This window comes from Carettochelys insculpta, chromosome 26 (assembly GCF_033958435.1).
Source record: "Carettochelys insculpta isolate YL-2023 chromosome 26, ASM3395843v1, whole genome shotgun sequence".
Lineage (NCBI taxonomy): Eukaryota > Metazoa > Chordata > Testudines > Carettochelyidae > Carettochelys > Carettochelys insculpta.
Window position 1 is genome coordinate 17066371 of NC_134162.1, and position 17139 is coordinate 17083509.

The 17139-nt window shown below is 46.8% G+C and overlaps 1 protein-coding gene and 1 long non-coding RNA gene across 5 annotated transcripts in view; one reads left to right on the forward strand and one right to left on the reverse strand.

The window, feature by feature from the left end:
* Window positions 1-6881, reverse strand: part of TSPAN2 (tetraspanin 2) — a 78075-nt gene extending 71194 nt beyond the window's left edge. Inside the window, exon 1 of one of the 3 annotated variants that reach the window (XM_074977819.1) lies at window positions 6233-6881. In XM_074977819.1, the coding sequence (XP_074833920.1) occupies window positions 6233-6601 (369 nt within the window). In that variant the 5' untranslated portion in view covers window positions 6602-6881. The remainder of the gene's footprint in view (window positions 1-6232) is intronic. The other 2 variants (XM_074977817.1, XM_074977818.1) reach the window with 2 other exon arrangements.
* LOC142002036 (uncharacterized) overlaps window positions 6473-17139 on the forward strand; it is a 228587-nt gene continuing 217920 nt past the window's right edge. For both annotated transcript variants that reach the window (XR_012642605.1, XR_012642606.1), the window contains exon 1: window positions 6473-6601. This is a non-coding gene — a long non-coding RNA (uncharacterized LOC142002036). The remainder of the gene's footprint in view (window positions 6602-17139) is intronic.

Genomic DNA, 17139 nt, shown 5'->3' on the forward strand with positions numbered 1-17139 from the left:
CAATGGCTCAATATCTGGATAGCGGTCTGTTTCAAGTGCAGTGCAGCAAGGCTCAGTTCTGAGGCCGGTGTTATTCAACATCTTTATTAATGACCTGGATGAGGGACTGGGTTGCACCCTCAGCAAGTTTGCGGATGACACAAAACCAAGGGGAGAGGTAGATTCCTTGGAGGGTAGAGAGAGAATCCAGAGGGACCTGGATAAACTGGAGGATTGGGCCAAAAGAAATCTGATGCCGTTCAATAAGGAGAAGTGTAGAGTCCTGCACCTGGGGCAGAAGAATCCCAAGCATTGTTACAGGCTGGGGACTGACTGGCTCAGCAGCAGTATGATGGAAAAGGACCTAGGGGTTATGGTGGATGCAAGGGTGGATATGAGTAAACAATATGCCCTTGTAGCCAAGAAGGCTTACAGCATACTAGGGTGCATTAGGAGGAGCATTTCGAGCAGATCTAGAGAAATTGCTATTCCTCTTTATTCGGCACTGGTGAGGCCACATCTGGAATACTGTGTCCAGTTTTGGGCCCCCCACTATAAAAAGGATGTGGATTTGCTGAAGCAGGTTCAGCGAAGGGCAATAAAGATGATTAAGGGTCTGGAGCACAAGACCTATGAGGATAGGCTGAGGGATTTGGGCTTGTTTAGTTTACAGAAGAGAAGACTTAGAGGTGATTTAATAGCAGCCTTCAACTTCCTGAAGGGGAGCTCTAAAAAGGAGGGTGAGAAACTGTTCTCAGTGGTGTCAGATGGCAGAACAAGGAGTAATGGTCTGAAGTTGAAGAGGGAGAGGTGTAGGTTAGATATTAGGAAAAACTACTTCACCGGGTGGGTGGTGAAGCATCAGAATGCGTTGCCTGGAGAGGTGGTGGATTCTCCATCCCTTGAGGTTTGTAAGTCCCGGCTGGACAAGGTCCTGGCTGGGATGACTTAGTTGGGGTTGATCCTGCTTGTAGCAGGGGGCTGGACTAGATGACCTCCTGAGGTCCCTTCCAGCCCAGGGATTCTGTGAGAACCTTCAGAGGTCATCAACTTCAGTCCCCTGCCCTCACAGCAGGACCAAGTACCACCTAGACCGTGGTTTCCCAAACTGGGGCACGTGAAGAAATTCCTGGGGGGGGCACAATGCAACGCAGCCCCCCGCCTCCATTCCCCCCACCTGAAGAAATAGCCAGTCTTTGCTTCCGGCTCTCAGCCCCTGACATTTTATGGGGCAACCTCGTGCAGCTGCTATGAAAAGCAGGCAGCCAGTGGAGACCCACATGGAGGGGAAGGGCTCAGGGGGCAGAGGGGCGCTTGCGGGGCTTGGGTGTCCAGCCACAGCATTGCAGGGCTTGGATGGCTTGGGCTGGTGGGTGACTGGCCCTGGCAGCGCGGGGCTTGGGCGGTTCAGGCTGGCAGCTGGCCCTGGCGGCGCGGTGTTCACGCAGGCGGCTGGGGTGGCTGGCCCCAGCAGCATTCAGTCCTGGTGGCTGGTGCGTGGCCAAACTCTGGCAGCGCAGGATTCAGTCATCTTGAATAGGCAACTCTGGCAGCACAGGGCTCAAGTGGGTGGGCAGCTGGTGCTGCACCAGGCATCCGCAAGGGTCCAAGAAAAACTACTTGTATTTAATTTTAAATAACACTTTTATATCAAGTGTTTGTGTATTTTAAATTACAAATTGAATTTTTTGTTAAAAAGCGGCCTTGGATGATGGTAAAGAAGAGGTGAGGGGGCCATGAGGGTTCTCAAAAATCAAAAGGGGGGCATGATGCCAAAAAGTTTGGGAACCACTGGTCTAGACCATCCCTGATAGACGTCTGTCTAACCTGCTCTTAAATATCTCCAGTGATGGAGGTTCCATAACCTCCCTAGAACATTTATTCCAATGTTTAGCCACCCTGAAGTTCTTCCTAATGTCCAACCTAAACCTCCCTTGCTGCAGTTTAAGCCCATTGCTTCTCATCCTATCATCAGAAGCTAAGGAGAATAGTTTTCTTCCTTTCTCCTTGTAATACCTTTTAGATATTTGAAAGCTGTTATGTCTCTTCTCAGTCTTCTCTTTATCAAACAAACCTAATTCTTTCAATCTTCCTTCACAGGTCATATTTTCTAGATCTTTAATCATTCTTGTTGCTTTTTCCTGAACCACTGCATGTGACAGATTCTGTTTTCACCTGTTTGCAACTTCTTTAACTATTTTTTTCCAGACTTAGCAAACCCATTCCCTCTGTCTAATCACATATCAACTGCATGTACACCTGTGCTACATGGGTGCACACAATGATGTACATGGCAACTTCACAGTTCATATCAAAACTGGCTTTGAGTTAATCCGACTCAAATGTTTTTCTCAGGCTGGCTATTATTTTTAAAAAGACAGGTCTCACTCCTTTCCAAAATACTTGCATAATAAATTATGAAAGTCCCACTGAAAAGAAAATGCAGAACATTCAGCCCAAACGGTAATTTTGCTAGAAACTTAAACCACTGAATAAAGCACTGAAAAAGCTAGTATACCTGGGTGCTAAGGAAACTCCATCTTTTATAACTTTAGATAAACCATCCAGTGTTTTAACATCCAAAGTGACCAAAAATCAAAGAGCAGCATAAGTTGTGAAGTGAGCATGCACCTGAACAGCATCAGGTGGTTGTGATGCAGAAGCACAAGATCATTACCCCTCATATTGACCAGTACTGTCACATTGTTTCCTTTTACTCCTCAACAGTCTGGATCCACTGATTGTCTCTTGTCTTTTATTTAGATAGTAACTCCCTAGGGCAGGGACCTTTGTTTTGTCCTTTGCAAGGCACTTAGCTCCACAAAGGGGGCTACTGAGTGAGGCTTTGACACCCATTATTATTTAGTCTTTGCCCTTGTGTGATGGGGAGACTGAATGAACGACAAGATGGATATACTCACATGCTATGCCTAGGTGAAATGGAACATGTGTGTGGGAAGCCCAGTTACTCTCTGTGATAATATATGGAACATGAGTGCAGGTAGCTTGCTCTCTGAAGGCCCAGTCACATCTGATGAAGTGAGTCTGTGCTCACAAAAGCTCATGCTCAAAACTTTTCTGTTAGTCTATAAGGTGCCACAAGACCCTTCGTTGCTGTTACAGATCCAGACTAACACAGCTACCTCTCCGATACCAGTCACTTCTAGTGAGCAAACAGCATAGGTGTGCACACGTATCTGTACCCTGAAGGAGTACATCGCTGGGCCTCCTAATTTTGAGCAGGCCTTCAGAATACAGTCTATGCTGCATGCTTTTCCTCCAGTGGCCATGCAGGACAAGGTCTGTATGAATGGGAAACTGAACTCTACAGAACTCGTTTGGAGCAGAGTGATTTTTCTCTCTATAGGTCTAATCCATAGCTTAGAAGGCTCCAGCTCTGCCTTTTGTCTTCTACCAGGCTCTTTACTTCAGTATTTCGCAACAAATTAAGTATCAGAAAAAAATGTTTCAGTGCCCTATCACAATTTCTATTTAGTATGTTCAGAGCATTGGCAGTGTGCTCAGTGCTGTACGTACATAGAAGGATCTAAGTAAAAGGCTCACTAGTCTAAGTCAAGACACAGGCAGCCCAGAGCAGATATTCTTCCATTAAACCCAGGCTGCGAAGGAAAGCTTCCAGAATACATATATGCAGTGCCTGCTATAAGGCTTTTCCCTCCTGGCATGTGGGTCACTCCCTAGTGCCAGCACTAAATAGAAAATAACCATGAAAATGACACATTCGCTACTTGTTTTATGATCACTTGTGAAGGTTCTAGGAAGACACCTAATACAAGGAAAGATCTGAATGAGGAGAGCATTTTGAGCACAGAGAAAAACAAGAGAAAAGAACATTTACAGGTGCATCAAAAGTCTGAGTGGGCAGATGACCCATGATCCTTGGCCTGCAGCACCATTAGAAGGTCTCAAGTTTAGAGGTGGTTTAACATCATCCCATATCATCATGGTGCTGTAATAAAGTAATGCTTTATCACCTTATCAGGGTGCTGCTCAGTAGCAGCAGATGACAGGTTAATGGGGTTGCGGCACATAGGCTTGGCGCTGCAAAACATGCAGTGTGTTTGCATGGGGATTTACTGTATCTCTGGTGGGGAACTGGGCACTTCTGAAAGTTAACTATTAAAATATAAAATGGATAAAAAAGAGATGTCTCAGCTGAGCTTTGCCTTGCTAGACAGGCATGTTTTACAAGTTAAATTTGAAGTAATACATAAATTATATAGCTTTCTTTTGATGTAGGTGCACTGCCCAGAAGTTGGCTTCCCACAATATGAGAAAAAAGTCACAGTGCTGAAACAAACACAACCTGTAACTATTGCAACTAAGTCAAATTGCTTTGTTTCCTGTGTTAGTTATATAAAACTAAAGCATCTTATATTGCCACATCACTATCAGCTAGAAGGCCACAGGTCCACCCTCTGACAATATTACACAGAGGCTTCATATAGCTCCACAGGAGAATGACATTGGACAAAACATCCAAATAAGCAATTTTACATAATTGTGGAAATATTTCCATATTTAGAACCACGGTTTCTAACAATGGAGAGTTTTGCTTCCCTTTTAGATCATGTTTATCAGCACTGGCCAAGCCCAGATACCACTACAGGGAAAACACCATTTTCTAAAACAATGCAAAGGATTGAACAGCTCCTATGATTTTTGTTAAATTAATATGTACAGCCAGAGGTCTTTATTTCTACTGCTGTACAGTTGGGCAAAACTCCACACTCACTCTGTCACAACAGAGCACTAGAGATTTTCTTCTAGCTGCTGGTAACAAATGGTAGGTATTTAGAAATGGAGAAGTAGAGTATGAGAGTTTTATGCTGGAAGAAAAGCATATCAGAAAATTAATATAAACTTTTTTTGGAGCTCAGTGACAAACATCACTCCCTAAGCAAATATTCTTGTTAATGACCACCAAAGAAGAGAATCAAGATCATTACAAGATTAAGAGCAGAATTTGAGAAACTGGAAGCCAAACTGCCAAAGACACTATGAAAGGCTATTTGTTAATGTGTGTACCCAAAAGTGCACCTAGATTTTGGTGGCAACGACATCAATTCTGTGATTACGAGGATGCTGAAATTAAAGGTTTTTCTGTGAATGAAGGCCGAGTCCTAAAAGCCGGTATTTTAGCACTCCAGTACTTAAGGTTTGTGTATACTTTGCTTTTTTGGAAACTCCCCCCCCCACCTTGAAGGGGGAGAAGACTAACCTCATTGGGTACACACTGAAAAACTTGTTATTTTGGAATTAACATTTAACTGGAAACAGTAACTCCACCAAAACAAACGACTTTAGCTGACCCCAGCCACACATTTTCCATTTCAAAATGCACTCAGTGTGTACTAAGCAGAGGTAATTACAACTTAATTGGCCTGGAAAGAGGCATCCCATTGTTGCTCTTATGTTGAAATTGGGCTCTCGTGCAAATGTTCAATTTCGAAAAACTCTTGCAGCCTGAACACTCTTTTCAGAAATAAGTTATTTAGATGTTAGAATGTTAAAGTAAGCTATTTCAGAAAAACTCTGCAGTGTAGACATAGCCCTAGAATGATTACTGTGCAGGTGCAAGCTTTAAACAGAATTGGCCAGATTTCTTCCTGATTTTAGATGTCTAAATATCTGGGTGTGTGTAAGTAATTGAAGCGGCATCCCTAATTATTTGTGCTTACAAAATTGCAAGCACCAAACCAAAACCGAGGGTAAGGCCAGTCTGAAATAACTCCCAACGGGTGCTCAACAGTGGCCTCTGCTCCTGGGGCGGTGCGGGGCAGCCTTCCTACCTCTGTTCCGGTCGGGCTCTGGTCTGAAGAAGTGGGTCTGTCCCACGAAATCTCATCACCTAATAAATTATTTTGTTAGTCTTTAAAGTGCTACTGTATTTCTTTTGTTTTTGTCTTCGTACCTCTTATTTGGTTTCCCACCAGGATAGACACAGCTGTGGCCCTTAAGACCTTAGGAGGCGGAAAGCGAACGGCCGGGGAAGGGTGTAGGGAACCCCCCAACCGCTGCACGAGAAGGTAGCGAACCCGGCCGGCTCCAGAGCTCCCGCTGCCCGCCGGGGTGAGCAGGGCTCGAGGGTGTCCCTGACGAAGGGCCCCGGCGCAGCGGCTTGGGGCAGAGCAGCAAGAGACGGCCGCGCCGCCCGCGGGCTGGGGCTGCCCCCGCAGCCTGACAGGCACCCCGCTCCCCCGGCGCCTCCCGCGCGCCAGCGCCCACTGACCCAGAAGATGGAGTTGAAGGCGAAAAGCAGACCCTTGATGCAGCGCGTCCCGCTCGACAGGCGGCCCATGGCGATGGCGATGGCGATGGCGGGCTCGGGCTCGCGGCCGGCAGCATTCAGGCGCCCGGCGGAGGCAGGTGCAAGGCGCGCGCGGCGGGCAGGAGCAGGAGCAGGAGCAGGCCCCGCCCCGCGGGTGCGCGGGAGCGGCCGGACGCTGCTCCCGAAAGCGCGGGGCGGGCCTAAGCGGCGGGAGCTGCCGGCTCTACCTGAGAAAGCCGGTCCCGCCCGGCGCTCCTGACCAGAGCCAGTGACCAGACTGGAGCCTACCCCCGCCACGCTGCCGCGGCGCCGCACCAGCTCCAGGCCCATGTGAGTTAGTCTTTAAAGTGCTACGCGACTGCTTTTTTGTTTTGACAGGCCCCAGTGGTTCGATCTGGGCCAGGATCCAGGAGTTGTACAAGGAGGGGGAAAGAAGGGACTTGTGCAATAAGGGAGCCTCAGGGGCCCATGGCATAGTCCTAGAAAAGCCGGCCTAGAAGTGAGGTCAACAGGTCTAAGGACGACCCCTTATCGAGGCCAGGAGTTCTCAAGCTTAATTGATGAACCCCCTCACCCTTCTCTGCTGTACCATGACTGTCCCGCCCCCCCAACCACCTAACTAATATACAAAGTAAAAACAACATGCAACTGTAATGGACCACTAAAAGCAATAAGGCATCCATTCAAAGCGAGCCAACAGTCTGTTATAATCGCAGCACAAGCAAAACTGTAATTCTGGTTGCTGCTGGGATATGTGCACATCATGTCACAGCAAACAGATGAGCATACAGATGGCAAGGACTTTGAATAGTATTATGCATGTTTAACAGAAATCCATCAAAATGCACAGCACATTCTCAGGACCTAATATATGTGAAGCAAGGGGACCGACAGCCTGGGGAAAGTCTGTGCTCCCAGAAGGGGCAAGGCCTTGAGCTGAAGAGGCAGGGCTTGGGGGAGTCAGCTGTCGGCACTGCTTGGAGAGTGTGGTACTGGGGCCCTTCCATACCAGCCATGTGAGCTGCCTGGCAGTACCCTGGCAGCAATTTAAAGGGCTCAGAACTCCAGCCACTGCCACTCCTGTGTTAGCACCAGTCGGGAGCTCCAGGTCCTTTTGAATCACCAGACCCCAGAGCAACTGCCCCCATTTGTTCTCTCCTCCCCACATCAGCAGGCCTGGTTTGGGGGGGTCAGCTTTGCTAGTTATTCATTGCTGTGTCCAAAGGGAGGGAATAAGGTTTTTTTTCCAAGAAGTTCACATCCTCCTAGAATACCTTCTGTGCCCCCACAAGGGGCTGCCCCCAGTTTGAGACCCTTTAATCTGGATTATCCTTTCTAGGTGTTTGTCTACCCTAATCTTAAAAATCTTCAGTGATGGAGATTCCACAAACTTCTCAGGTAATTTGTTCCAGTATTAACTATCCTGACAGGCTCAGAGGACTAGCCGTGTTAGTCTGTAGCTTCACAAACCACAAGAAGTATTGTAGCACCTTAAAGGCTAACAAATAGTTAATGAGCTTTCGTGGGTAAAACCCACTTGTGTAACCTCAGTATACCTTGCTTTAATTTAACCCATGACTTCTTGCCCTGTTCTCCTTGGCTAAGGAGAAACAATTTGTTACCATTCCTATATGTACTTGAAGATTGAGGGGGGACATGCTAACGGTATTCTCTTCTGCAGAATAAACATATTCATTTTTAAAATCTTTCCTCATGGGTCATATTTTCTAGAACTTCAGTCCTTTTTGTTGCTCTCTTCTGGATTTTCTCCAGTTTGTCCATGTCTTTCCCAAAGTGTGGTACCCAGAACTGGACACAGTTTTAGTTGAGGCCTTATTAGTGCTGAGTAGAGTAGAAGAATTACTTGTGTCTGAGATGCCTACTGACACACCCCAGAACGACGTGTCCTTTTTTGAGCAGCATTACATTCCTGATGCTGTTTGTGATGCACTGTAACTCCAATATCTTTTGCAGTATTCCTCCCACTTTTATATTTTTGTGTGATTGCTTATTCCTTTCTAAGTGTGACACCTGTTTGGTTCTCCATGGATTACAATGTTTGTATGGTTTATTCAACTCTTCCATGGGACTCTGATGGATGCTTTTCAGGCAGTCTTTCCTTCCCTTTCCCGCTGCAGCTTTGACAAGGAACATGTTAGAGATTAAGCCTGCTTTGTGGGCCTCTGCCAGAAGCCACAGAGTGAGGCAGAAGTTTTAGAGAACAGGACACTTAATACTAAACAGTTTCCAAATATTTAATGTGTTAAGTGATTATTTTCCATTTCATTCAGTAATAAAATAGTTTTATAGGGAGATTTCACTCACTTAGATTGTTTTTGTGTTTAGTGTCTCCATTTCTGAGATGTCCCCTGCTGAGATCCTTCAAGAGGTTAATGTGTAGTTCCTCTTCTCAAGGCAGAGGGGAATATGGAAGTTCATAGAATCATGGAATTCTAGGGCTGGAAGGCACCTCAGGAGGTCATCTAGAGGTCATCCAGTCCCCTGCCTAAAGCAGGACCAACGCCAACTAAATGAACCCAGCCATGACCATGTCAAGCTGGGACTTAAAAACCTCTGGGGATGGAGATTCTACCACTTTCCTTGGTAACACATTCCAGTGCTTTGCGACCCTCCTCGTGAAACAGTTTTTCCTAATATCCAACCTGCACCTCTCCCTCTGTAACTTCGGACCATTGCACCTTGTTCTGCCATCTGTCACCATTGAGAACAGTCTCTCTCCTCTCTCTGATTTGAATTAGGACTTAAAACATTTGGTCAGGGATCTGCTGTTTTATTAGCAATGAAGCAGACTCACAAGTGAAACAAAGTCTCATAAAAACAAATATAATTGTGACATAAAAATCAAAAAGCCACATTCCCCAACCCCTGCTGCTGTAAGTTTCCATGGTGGGAATGATGCAGGAGAGATCCTTTTCAGTATTAAAAACAATGTATTTAAGGAGGATGTTCCAGTCTTACAAATTTTCTTCTTTTTAGTTAAGTCTGATCCTAAACAGGTCATTCCCTGATCCAGCAAAGCACTCCAGCATGGGCTTAAGTCTGAGCCTGAAAATAGCCTCATTGAGGCCAATGAGACTAGTCATGCTCAAAATTAAGCATGTGCTGAAGTGATTTGTTGAACCAATGCTGCCTTAATTCAGCTTTTCATCATTAATTTCTGTTAAGGTTCTGATGTAGAGAATCAGAGGTCTTTCAAATAATGAAAAGACTCAGTTATACAATAGTGACAGAGAGGTAGCCATGTTAGTCTGTACTCCAACAAAACAAAGCAGCAGAAATGTAGCACTTTAAAGACTAACAAAATGATTTATTCAGTGATGAGCTTTCGTGGGACAGACCCACGATGAAGTGGGTCTGTTTCCACGATAGCTCATCACCAAATGAATCATTTTGTTAGTCTTTAAAGTGCTACATTTCTGCTGCTTTGTTCTGTTATAGAAGATGATTGTGTTTGCTTAATGATGCATACATTAAAAAAATAAATGTGAAAATCTGGTGATAAATGCTGCATGTTTCAGCTTTGTGAAAGAATTAAGTAGTGCACTGGTAGAAAGACTAATACTTCATGACTCTAAAAATATTGTGAAATAGGGTTGTGCTAAAAATTTTCCATGACCTAAGTCAGTTACACTTTACCTTAATAGGCATCAAGTGTAAAGCTATCAAGGCGTTTGCCAGCTAATAACATAACTCTCACTATGTACTGCGTACCAGGCCCATATGCAGGAATACGTTGGGGGGAGGGACGACTGCTTTTTTGGTACATGTGGATAGCCACCCCCACAGTGGGCCCTGCCCTACTCCCCCCTACCACCCAGCTCTCCAGATGGTGGTGCCGCTGGCTCCAGCTGGCCTTTTCCCCCTGCTTCCGCTCCAGGGAGCCTGGCCCTGCCCCTCTCCTCCAGATCTGGCTAGGAATCACACCTTTAGGATTCAGCTAAAGAAATCTCAGAAGCCACTAGGCTTTTGTAGGTCTCCTGGCTGATGGTCTATCATGCAAATCTGTGTCTGCATCAGCCAGTGTGAATGAAAGGCAGCAGGCCAGCCCAGTGGCCTTATCTGCTCCAAGGCCACTGCTAAAGGCGAGGAACTTCTGGCCCAGGAAAGACACAGGAAGTCACACACCTCACCTCGTGGGTACAGAGGGTGGAGTGGAAACACACTGAAATGAAACAACAAAAAGGGAAATATGAGGAAGTGGCATTGGTTTCTCTTCTCCTCTTGCTTCAATCTCTCATTTGGGGCTGGTTAATAACTAAGTGGGGAACAATCAGCAACACACACTCAGCCCTCTGTCAGCTTTCAGTCTGATTAAGTCTTGTTCATGTCTGAATTATGAGAATTTACATCATTTGACTGAGATCTAAACAGATCTTTCTCAAAAGCCAGAGCCTTTGTGTCACATACATTTACCTCTCTGGTACTATACATTTAATGTGTTATGGGCTCCCTCTGGTGCCAAGAGCCATCCACCTCATGAGAGAAAATTGTTTCTAATCCGAGCAATACTAAACAATTTTATGTTGGATCAGGCCGTACACAGGGTGTGTGTGAACGGTGCAAACGTATTCCACCAAGACATGGATAGTGAGTATAAGGGGCAATGGGAGGCAATGTCTCCCTAGGTCTCAGTGCTCAGCCTCTCCCATCTCACTATCCTTATTCTGACCATTCCTGAAGGCTCACACAACAGACTATTGCAGCTTGCAGACTCATTACTTTTCCCTCAAAAACAGATCTGTGTTAACTTAAAAGTGAAAAGCCTTCCAGCTTGTCAGATCTATTACTTTAACAAAGAATTTAGGTTCAGAAAAAAGTAACAAATGATTAGGGGCTTGGGATCAGTCCCATATGAAGAGAGATTACAGACACTAGGACTTTTCATCTTAGAAAAGAGGAGACTAAGGTGGGGATATGACAGAGGTATATAAAATCATGAGTGGTGGGAGAAAATGAATAAGCAAATGTTATTTACTTGTTCCCATAATATAAGAACTAGAGGACACCAAATGAAATTTAATGGGCAGCATGCTGAAAACAAATAAAAGGAAGTTCTTTTTCACAAAGCACACAGCCTGTGGAAGTCCTCACCAGAGGAGGCCGTGAAAGCTAGAACGATAACAAGGTTTAAAAAAAAAAGAGCTGGATAAATTCATGGAGGGAGGTCCATCAATGGCTATTAGCCAGTATGGGTAGGGAATGGTGTCCCTAGCCTCTCTGTCAGAAGCTTGAGATGGATGGCAGGAAAGAGATCATTACCTGTTTGGTTCACTCCCTCTGGGGCACCTGGCACTGGCCACTGTCAGCAGACAGGATATTAAGCTAGATGGACCTTTGGTCTGACCCAGTATGGCCGTTGTTATGTTCTTAACCTGTGAAAGGGACATTAGTAGTAGTAGGCATCCTTCAGTCTGCATAGACTATGGATCGAGCCCTTTAAAGTTTCAATTGAGGACTTCATTTACAGCGTCTATTGTGACTATAAAGACCCACACGAGAGTGACAGTCCTTGCTGCATCTCTTGCAGATGTAGTGGGTGTCTGGCAAGTCCTTATTGTGCTTTCTGTGCCCTTGTTTCTCCTCTGCTAGCTGTCTGATCTTCATCTCGCCCTTCTGAAGGCCCTTGTGTAACCCCTGCCTCCATCTGCTGCGGTCGTCTGCTAGATCTTCCCAGTTGTCCAGCTCGATGTCTACCTCTCTGAGGTCTCTCTTGCAGACATCTTTGTAACGCAGCTGGGGGCGTCAGGGAGGTCTTTTGCCAGAGGCTAGCTCACCATACAGGATGTCTTTTGGAATCCTTCCATCGTTCATCCTGTGGACGTGGCCAAGCCAGCGGAGTCGACGCTGCCCGAGGAGGGTGTGCATGGTTGGGATTCCTGCTTGGTCGAGGACGGCAGTGTTGGTCACTCTGTCCTTCCATGATATTCCAAGGATGCGCCTGAGGCAGCGCAAGTGGAAGACGTTCAGCCTCTTTTCCTGGCGGGCATACAGGGTCCAAGTCTCGCTGCCATAAAGGAGGGTGCTGAGGATGCAGGCTCTGTAGACTTGCATTTTGGTGTGAGTGTACAGCTTGTTGTTATTCCACATTCTCTTGCTGAGTCTGGACAGAGTTGTGGCCGCTTTTCCGATCCTCCTATTTAGCTCAGTGTCCAACGACAGGGTGTCAGTGATGGTGGACCCTAGGTAAACGAACTCGTGGACAACCTCTAACGTATAGTTGTCAATGCTGATTGATGGGGATTCAGCAACATCCTGACTGAGTACGTTCATCTTCTTTAGGCTGATGGTAAGCCCAAAGTCCTTGCACGCTTTGGAGAACCGATCCAGCAGTTTTTGAACCTGGTCTTCTGTGTGAGACACTACAGCAGCATCGTCTGCGAACAGCATGTCTCTGATGAGGACTTCTCGCACCTTAGACTTAGCTTTCAGCCTTGCAAGGTTAAACAGTTTCCCATCAGATCTTGTGTGCAGCAAGATGACCTCTGTTGAAGATCCAAAGGCATGTTTCAGGAGGAGCGCGAAGAAGATCCCAAACAATGTCGGAGCAAGCACGCATCCTTGTTTGACGCCGCTCCTGATTGTGAAAGCATCCGATAATGCGCCGTCATATTGGATAGTTCCTCTCATGTTTTCGTGGAACGACTGGATCATCTTCAGTAACCGTGGAGGACAGCCTATCTTGTGAAGCAGTTTGAACAGACCATCCCTGCTGACCAAGTCAAAAGCCTTGGTCAGGTCGACGAAGACTATGTAGAGTGGCTTTCTCTGCTCCCTGCACTTCTCCTGCAGCTGCCTTAGAGAGAAGACCATATCAACGGTAGACCTCTCTGCGCAGAATCCGCACTGCGATTCGGGGTACACCCTCTCAGCAATCTTCTGGAGTCTGCCAAGGATGACGCGAGCGAACGGTTTACCAGTGACGCTTAGGAGGGAGATTCCACGGTAGTTGTTGCAGTCGCTTCTGTCTCCTTTGTTCTTATACAACGTTACAATGTTAGCGTCACGCATATCCTGTGGAACCTCACCCTCTTTCCAGCACAGGCACAGTAGCTCATGCAGGGGTTCCAGGAGTGTGTCTGCGGCACATTTGATTACCTCTGGTGGTATACCATCCTGACCAGGGGCCTTTCCAGCTGCAATGCTGTCGATGGCTGTCTTCAGTTCATCCACAGTCGGCTCTTGGTCCAGTTCGTCCATTACTGGTAGGAGCTTGACGGCATCGAGGGCTGCGTCAACCACAACGTTCTTGCGTGAGTACAGCTCGGAGTAGTGCTCAACCCAGCGCTCCATCTGTTTGGTTTTGTCAGCGATGACTTCACCAGATTTGGATTTCAGAGGTGCCATCTTGTTCTGGGTGGGTCCCAATACCTTCCTCATACCCTCGTACATTCCTCTGAGATTACCAAAGTCGGCACAGGTCTGAATGCTGCTGCATAGCTGGAGCCAGTGGTTGTTGGCACAGCGTCTGGCTGTCTGCTGTACTGTTCTTCTGGCCTCTCTAAGTGCTTGCTGGGTACTCTGGCTCGGTGAGCGTTTGTACTCCAGGAGTGCAGCGCGCTTCTTTTCAATGACTGGAATCATCTCATCAGAGTTAGCTTCGAACCAGTCGTTCGTGTTTCTAGCTCTTCTTCCAAACACCGACAAGGCCATGTTGTAAACTGTATCCCTCAGATGTTGCCATTTGGATGTCGCATCGACGCCCCCAGGGCCGCTGCGCAGATTTTCCTGGAGGGTCTCTCTGAACTTTTCAGCTTTCTCCGAGTTTGCAGTTTTTCTGGCGTCAATGCGGAGCCTTCCAGCAGGTTTAGAGCGGTACAGCTTCTTGGGTCTCAGCTTGAGCGTGGAGCAAACTAGCGAGTGATCTGTATCACAGTCAGCACTATGATAGCTGCGTGTCCGAAGGACATTTTTGAGGTTATTACGCCTAGTGATGACCACATCTAGTTGATGCCAGTGCTTCGAGCGTGGGTGTCTCCACGACACTCTGTGCTGTGGCTTTGTTCGGAAGAATGTGTTTGTGATGCACAGATTGTGGTACGTGCACAATTCAAGGAGACGCTGTCCATTGTCATTCATTTTTCCCACACCGAAGTGTCCTAAGCAGGAAGGCCATGAGGCCCAATCAGCTCCAACTCTTGCATTGGAGTCACCCAAGATGTACGGTTGTTCACGAGCAGGTATTTGCGCTACAGCAGCACTAAGCACGGTGAATGGGTGAATGTCTGTCTGTCTGTACAGCTATGTTACTTTGCAGAGCCTGAGCTTATGCTGTGCAGAGAAGAGCAGTTTGCAAGGTGTGAATTGGGGGAGTTCCCAGCGAACAAGGGGTGAGCAGCGAACAGGGGGCAGCAGCAAAAGGGACATTAAGTGGCAATTAAAGCATTTAACTGGCTGATGAAAGAGTAAAGGCAGAGGTTGTGGGGTCAGGGCAGGCAGTAGGGGTGGGTGCAGGAGACAGTGCATGGGACTGGGGGGCGCTCACTGGGGCTGTTCATGGCAGTGAGGGAGGCACTGCTCTGGCAGCAGCAGCTCCCTGAGGAGCCTGGGGCTGTGCTGCTCCAGCAGCGGCAGCTTCGCAGAAGTTCTTCAAAGGCAAGGATCGTGCTGCCTAGCCAACTGTCCACAGCTGCGCTGCCTGCCTAGGCTCCCTCCCATTGCACATCCAGTGCGGGGGCCGAAGGATGAGTGGGGACAACCATGGCCAGCACCAGCAAGGGAACCTTTCCCACAGCCAGCGGCTGGCAGCATTCTGAACCCTTCCCCCAGGTGGCCACTGTGTTACAGGTGAGGCCATCCCCCTGTGATCACTCTGCAATATAACTGTGCCTGCCAGCAGACCCCTTCCTTAGCATCTGATAAGAAACAATCCCATTCAAAGCACATCCAAACCCTGCCCTTGCTTTAAGTTAAGATCTGTGGAAACTGCATAGCAAATTTGGTGGTCCTAGCTCTTATGGTTTAGGAGAGGGGTTGGCAACCTGTTGCTCCAGAGCTGCATGTGCCTCTTTAAGGATCCACTTGTGGCTCTGTGAGCTGCCACTGCTGACTCTTCTTGTGGCTCCAGAGGTTGCCGCCACTTAAACAAAAATCTAATTCAGTTGCCCACCAATGAACCAACTGAATTTAGTTTTTTTGTTTAAGTGCTGGTAGCTGGAGCTGCTCAGCAGTCAGCTGCGGCAGGGAGCCCAGAAGAGAGAGCCGGCTGGGTAGGGAGCCAGTGCACTTGGGCGGAAGTCTAAGCTGGCAGGAGAGCTGGGAAGAGGGCAGTTGAGCCTGTCTCTGCTGGAGCCGTGCAACTGTGCTGAGGAGGAGGAGATGGCAGGAACATCTGGGGGAGGTGGCAACTGCAGCCGCTGCAGAACTGCACACACTGAGGCGAGTTAAGCCTGTGGGTGGGTTGGGGGGAACGTTGGGGCTCAGAGGGGTTAATCCTCAGAGCGGTGGGGGAGGTTGGGCTCAGAGGAGTTAATCCTGGGGACGAGGGCAGATCTGGTGGCTGAGGTGGGTAAAGCTTGGAGTGGAGGTAACTTAACTTTCTCACTGGTACAAATCATTGTGTATGCACTGTTCTTAAAATAGGGGTGATTAAAAAGGAAGGTTTGACGTTATTTATTAAGGACTGTCCTGTATTCACATGCATTATGGCTCCTGAAGGATTGATTTTGAAAATGAATTTGAAAAGAAATGGTTCTTCTCAGTATTTCAGTTGCAGACCCCTGGTTTAGGAAGAGTTCTTGAAAAAATGGAGTCACAGATGAACTTTCAAATATGTAGTAGATTATGCTATATATACGAAGTATAGATGTGCTTGGTAATGGGAAGATAAAAAGACACAGTCCTTGCTCCTAGACTCTTACAACCTACTTATACTTGCAAAGGGCTGCCAATAAATGTTAGTTTAACACTGCCTACAAAACAAGTGAGGGAAAAATCTGAACCTTTATGTTGAATAAATGTTCATAAAATGCTTCCAGAATAAGCCTTTAAACTTATTCCCATTATTATTCCCCAGGCCTGAAGAACAGGATTGTCTGAGTCCTCATTTAGTCCTGAAATATTGTTTGTTTGATTTTGGTTGTTCTCAGAACTGTTGAGCTCTCCAATAAACCACTGACCCTGGAGAGATTAGCAGGCAGGACACATCCTTATTTCGTCCCAGTCATGAACTGTTGCTAGTTTTGTTCCTTTATGAAAAACAGAACTTTTGTGTGGTCTGTTCTTGGGTATGCACAAAATTGTGCAGGTTTCCTGTTTTTCTGCTTTTGCTATGCACACTCTGCTCCAGTTCCCTTTTCTTAGGTCCAGAATAGCGCCCCAGAGAAGCTTAAGCCAAAATGTGAGAAGGTGCCATGTTTTAAAAAAATAAAAAAGTCTTATGTCCTGACTCAAGTGAGTGATTTACATTGAATTATAATTTACTTTAAATTCCAACAGAATAGTTCAGAAGCCTTAAAGGGCTGCTGTTTTGACAGGGATATTTTAACTTGGATTACGTACCTGGCACCTATATTTCTGTTTCCATTGGGTAAATTGCCTGAGTGTGGGACCTAGCAATGTGATCATACCTGTCCTGAATTGTTGTGGCAGGATTGCTAACTGGATGATAAAGATTAGAAATGTACTTTTTTTACTGTGCCCAAGGGAAATGCCTGGCTCCTCTCCTGCTTGCCATTTATCTTTTATCCATTTCTTCTTGCTATTTCTTCGCTGTCCTTTCCTCCTCAGCTCAGCAGTGGGAACATGTCCCATGGAATCTGAATCTGTGAAGTTTGTTTCCGCTGAAGAAAACAACTGATGCATGCCATGAGGAGTGCATAGGCCCAGTTTCCTGCTCACCCTTCATACAC